Consider the following 6,120-nt stretch of genomic DNA (forward strand, 5'->3'; position numbering starts at 1 on the left):
CACCAGCCGAGCCAAGCCTACATTAAAACTAGAGGGAAACAAAAAAACTACTTGTGAGGTTTTTTTTACACAATCACTGTTTTTGTCATTGAGGAAGATGTTAAACAACACCAGTCCCAGTACAGACCCCTGAGGGACACCACTGGTCACTTTTGCCCAGCTGGACATCGAGCCATTGACCACAGCTCTCTAGGTGTGACCATCCAGCCAGTTTCTTACCCACTGAACAGTCCACCCATTGAACTCGTATCTCTCCGGCTTAGAGAGGAGGATGCTATAGGGGACGGTGTCAAAGGCCTTGGCAAAGTCAAGACAGATGATGTCCACAGCTCTTCCCTTGTCCACTGATGCAGTTACTTCCTTGTAGAAAGTCAGGCAGGTCTTGCCCCTGGTAAAGCTGTGCTGACTCTCCTGAATTACCTTCCTGCCCTCCATGTGCCTTAGCATTTCTTCTAGGAGGATCTGCTCCATGATCTTCCCAGGCACAGAGGTGAGGCTGACAGGTCGGTAGTTCCCAGGGTCTTCCTTTCTACTCTTTTTAAAAATGGGTGTGATGTTTCCTTCCTCCCAGTCACCAGGGACCTCAGCTGACTGCCAGGACTTTTCAAATATTATGGGCAGTGGCTTGGCAACTGCATCAGCCAATTCCTTCACTGCTCTGGGGTCCTTGTTATTCAGCAGTCTTTTGTCATATCGTAAATGCTCATTATGTGCTTGTTTTCTTTCCAGGTCAGCTTCTATCTTCGCATATGCCACAAAACACGTTACACTGCCTTGTGCCAGGCCTAGGGACTCCCAAAGTATGACACGACGTTCATTCCACCACTTCTCCCAGGCTACAGTGCATGCCCTGATAGGCAACGAAAGGGCTTGCTCCAACTCTGAGTTACAGATGTGTGACACCTGCAGGTACCTTAAGTTTCCCAGATAACAGTTTCTGATTGAAAGATGCCATGTTACTATTTTGCACTTAGATAAAAATCACATTGACTCAAATCCAGGTTTCTTGTCACACAGGCTGTTAAAATGTCCACACTTTCACAATACTAAACAGACAAGCAAGACTATTAATGGAAGGGCATGGCAGGAAGATGTGGGAAACATTTGTTTCAGGTCAAGAGACAGCCTTCCAGAAGCACCAGAATGGTGCAGTGGATGACTGATCTTTAAAATAATCTGGGGTTATAATATAATTTATAAGCCAGATAAGTGTTTTGTTAATTAATGGCATCCATTATTTCCTTTGTTATACAGTCTCTATAATAATAAATACACAACTTCCTATTTAAGCTTCAGATTTTAGTAATTATCGATTTCCTATTGAACAATGCTGTCCTCGTGTTTACCCTTTGCTTAGGAGCAGGCAGACAACAGGTTTGAGAAGACGTTTCAAATGCAAACAACAGCACAGTATGCTGGATGACTGATCTGGCAGAAGTCCCTCGCCTGGAGTTAGTTAAAACCTTTTCAGCCAAAACTTAAAACCAGCCTCCTTTTCAAGGTCTGCAGAAATCCATACTTGAATCTAAACCTTTAAACATGTTCCCAGGTGCATCAAAAAGAGTACAGTGTGCTTGTGAGATTGCCTCTTGTTTTTGAAAACACTGGTCCAGCATGGCACATCTGCAGCCAGCCTCTAGAGTTGGCTTTCCAGAACCAGAATAACTCCCTCTGGGCCAGACATAAACTGCTGCACTTAGGTATTAAATTACTGGTATTACTTTCATGCTAGAAACATGGATGAAGCAAGTTTTATTTACCACATATTCTGTGACCATTGTTGATATCTGTCATGGGTATATGCTCAATGATTAATTAGCCTCTTAACTCTTAAGATACAACTGATCTACTTACTGTTTTCTGGGTGTGTGCCCAACTCCAAACTAGTTTTATTGAGCTCTATGTCTCTATCAGAACTAAGGCAAACAAATGGTGAAAATCAAGCACACAGAACAAGTCACCTTGTAAGAAGAAACTGGGAATTCTGGATAGTCTGCTGACTGTTTTCTGTGTTAGCTGTGTTGGTTGCTGTTGCAGATTGTGTCATAGCAGTGTTGACATTGATCGTGTTGGTGCGTCTAGTTGCATTACGTGCAGTCTCCAGTTGTTGTCTTGCTGCCTGTGCATGTTGTCGTTCCAACTGCAGTTGCATCTGCAGCTGCTGTAACTGAGAGGCAGAAGGGCCAGAGGAGTTGAGCTGTCCTCCTGCAGAACGCCTTACGCCTGATAGCTGAGATAAAAGTTCTGCCAAAGAGAAAGTTTCTGTTATGAAAGGTCTTAAATGAACATTACACAACAGAATGAATACACCCCGAATTTCACAGCATCAATTCCTTTTTTCCACCAATAAAATCAAAAAACAATGCTGAAGAGCCCATGAAGCCCTTGAAAAAAAGTCCTGGCATTCAACATCTCAAAGAAAGCTTAAGACTTATTTATGCAGATTTATTCTGGATGAGAATACGAAGTTTAACGCCTTCAAAATAACAGGAGAACCAATCTACAGGGAACGCCTGGCAAATGATGTCCTCTGACATAATTCTCTGAAACTTCAAGTCAAAATATCAACTGACAAGAAACTGCTTCATTTTGGCCTGGTTGGTGATTTTATTTTCCTTTTTAACAAATGCTCCTCCAAAACACAGGTTTCACTTCCCAATATCCAAGGGGGAAGCTGTGCTACAGCGAAGAGAAAAATATTGCATCATTGCTTCCAAAAATTTTTATTTCAAATATTTAGTTACAAAAAGTATTGCTTCACATCAAAACTGAAGTGGTCAGGCATTTTTGCTGTAGGATTTTTTTTCTGCCAGAAGTACAGAGACGTTCTAGCAATTAAAATTAAAAACTCTGTCCTTAAGTCTTCCAGTTTGGAGGGATAGAATGCTTATAGCACATTTCTTTCACAAATCATTTTTAAAAACAAATATTAGCAGCTAATTACTGCTCAGTGCATTGCTGCATAATCCCTTTTGCACCCTGTTTAGAAGGCAGTGCTATCAGCTGCTTGCTGCAAGCGCAGAGGAAGTAACGGACAACACTGCTCCTGCCCCCCACACCTCCATGCCATAAAGTTACTGCATAGGTCACGACCACTTTCCTTTCACAGCATTAACAAAAGAGAATCCTTCTAAATAAAGCTTTCTTTGAGGGAATAAAGTAAAACTTTATGTTGGGAATTCAGGACGGTCAAGCATTTTTTACAAGCGATAGCAATAATAACAAAGGGAAAAAAAAAAAAATTGTAACAGATGCTGTAAACGACATTTATTTTAAACAGAAAAACTCTAGTGGTCCTTCCTATTTATTAAGCCAGTTATGTGGGGGACTTATAAAACTTCCAGACAAGATTCAGATGTATTTATTCTCACTTGAAGTTACAGCTTAAGTTAAAGCTTCAAGTTTGCAAAAGAGCGTTCTGGAAGCAGATGTGAGCTCGAGACAGTCTCAGTATAAGGAGACCCAGTTCTGGGTGCACCCGAACTCCAAACACAAAGACAGCTTTCACCAAAACAGAAGATTCAGAAGAATTCAATTTTATCCAATGTTTAATGCTGCTAGGTGGGAAGGCCTTGTGCAGCTGAAAACAAACCTCAGCAGCCACTCCACGTGTAACTGAGCCGAGCTAGCTGCCCTCGTAAGAGAGAGACGAGGTCTTGCACTGGAGGCTTGACAGGCATCCTCTCTCCCTGCACAAACTCTAGTCCTTCACAGACCCTCCTGCTTCCCAGCTTTTTCAGTAGTTAGAGCCAGCAGCAGGCAGGCAAGGGGACCATGACTGAAGCAGGAGCGAGGCCTTATGAAGGTGGCTGGCTGGACACCTCCCTCTGGCGGATCACAACGTGACAGCAGGGAGCTCCAGTTTAAGAATTACACCTTCTTTGCATGCGAGGCAAAGATGGGTTATGGCAGAAGTTCTGAGGTTTCCCTGACACACTGGTGTGGCCAAAGACAGAACATAAACACAAAAAGGTTTAGATTTCCCCTTAGGGTACTTGTTTTCAGAATTGTCTTTGTTCTCCATTTTTTATTTCCCTTAAAAGCTATATTCACATCAAAGCTAAACCTACACCAGTTAATGCTCTAGTTAATCCCAGACACACCTTCATTATTTCCTGGTGTTGAAAATGTGACACCTTTCCTGACCTCATATATTTTCAAAACCTGACCAAAATATACGGCATATACTTGCAACAGTACATTTATACGAGAATTTACATCTAAAAATATCCATAATATTACCAAGTCTAGCATTCAAACAGCAGCCTGAGTGCCAACAGGACATATTTTAAATGTCCCTTAAAACTCAAATTCAGTTAATTTTATCTTCATTGAGACAGATGCTCTACTCCATAAACACCTTTATCCACATGGCAAATTAAAATGAGATGAAGTAGGTGATGGAAGTCAGAGACAACCACTTGTACAAATAAACAACACCTGTGCTCAGATATGGTTTGGGAATAAGCTTTACACTGTCTAGAATTAAAAGCACAAGCTACAGGCAGCAGTTTCAGCTTCAGCATCTCCATGCACAGGCCCTGCAACAACCCAGCCAAGCAAAATGCTCACCTGCAAGCAGCCATCCATCACACCTGCTCTGTGTGAGGACAATGGGGTAGAATTCATGGTTACAGCTCTTACCAGCTATAGGATCCATAGCTTCTCTATTGCTTGGAGAATACGAACTTTGAGAAGACGAAAGCCCACCAGGGGAACTGGTAGTAAAGTGCATGTTTGATCTGCGTGCACGGGGGCCTCCCAAACCCCGGCCCGGGTGGAACATCCGACGTACGTGTCGAACACCACTGGATTCATCGTGACCAAGAAGTTAAGAAAAGAGCTGTCTGGCACTGAGTACTAAGTGACAAGGACATCTGGTGGGTGAAATACTTGGCTGCATGCTGTTCCTCATCCATAAGCTCTTGACTCAACCTCTGAGGTGAAGCTAAGGCACACTGTAGCTATGGTGCAAGCCAGATTTACTGATCTCAACTCAAGATATGCAGTGCTGTGTACACTAAGCTTCCTGTATGTCTCCACCTTTTTATGTCCAAGAAATATCAGGATTCATTTCCTAGGTTTTTCAGGTCAAATTTTTGTACTTTGTAATCTCAGAACTCTTGACAAATACATGCTCAGCCAAGCTTGTTACAGAGACAGGGATTTTATTCTCCCTCTCCGATTCATATGTTCATTATTGAAAATCGTGAAGTTTATCACCATTCCCACCAAAAGAGCATGTTACTGTAGTCCTATTGACTTTTGTACTTCAAGTGTTTATCCAAGAAATTTTATCATGTCACTCCTTAAGAAACTGTACGTTTCTGGACTATTCAGCACTTCCATCACCCCTCCTTGTTTCACCTTTCTTCTTTTGGCCAAATAAACACCACTAACTAAATTTATTACAAGGATGCTTTTCATTGCCCCGTTTCCCCTCACTTCTCCGTATTATCTACTTACATTTAAAACCATATCTTTTACTCATTTTTTCATATAAATTAAGAAACAATCAAATTTGAAGACTATTTGTCAGAAAGTCATTATTCATTCCTCTAAGACAGTCAAGAAAAAACTTTTATTTTAAAAATCACTATATAATTCACTAGTGGAAAATTGCTTGAATATTTTATTTTCCTGTTACTAGACTTTTAGCTTAGATCCTCCGACCTCCCATGATCTGTATTTTTTCAATACTATGCTTACCACTCAAACAGTATCCATCACTGTACAAGAGTAGCATCCAAGGTAACTAGTTAAAATGCAACCAAATGCAATCATAACTGAAATGGAACCATCTCCTTACATGTTGTCCCTCTACTGCTAGCATAACTAATTACAGCTCTTAGATTTGGTTGTTTGGTTTTTATTATTGTTAACTTTTTTTTTAAACTTGATTTTTTTCCATTTTAAAAATCTTTAAACAAAAAAAAGCTACTATCAAATTAATAACGTAGTCTTTTTGTCTGCTTGTTTAAATGAGACACAGAAGAAGAATACTTCAGAGAGATTAGCTACTGCAGGTAGGCTAAATGGCCTGCATGTCATTAAATAAAAAGCCTAAATCAAAATACATTTCATCAGCTAATCCTTCCAGAGTGGGTGTGATGGTGTAGG

At 40.9% G+C, this 6,120-nt stretch overlaps 1 protein-coding gene across 1 annotated transcript in view; it reads right to left on the minus strand.

Moving 5' to 3' along the window:
• Nucleotides 1-1,957: 1,957 nt before the first annotated feature.
• Nucleotides 1,958-6,120, minus strand: part of KCMF1 (potassium channel modulatory factor 1) — a gene marked incomplete at its 5' end in the record, with an annotated part of 14,113 nt that continues 9,950 nt past the window's right edge. Inside the window, 2 exons of the mRNA XM_008936588.1 lie at nucleotides 1,958-2,244; nucleotides 4,645-4,819. Coding sequence (XP_008934836.1) covers nucleotides 1,958-2,244; nucleotides 4,645-4,819 — 462 coding nt within the window. The remainder of the gene's footprint in view (nucleotides 2,245-4,644; nucleotides 4,820-6,120) is intronic.

This window comes from Merops nubicus, unplaced genomic scaffold, assembly GCF_000691845.1.
Source record: "Merops nubicus isolate BGI_N331 unplaced genomic scaffold, ASM69184v1 scaffold16963, whole genome shotgun sequence".
Taxonomy (NCBI): domain Eukaryota; kingdom Metazoa; phylum Chordata; class Aves; order Coraciiformes; family Meropidae; genus Merops; species Merops nubicus.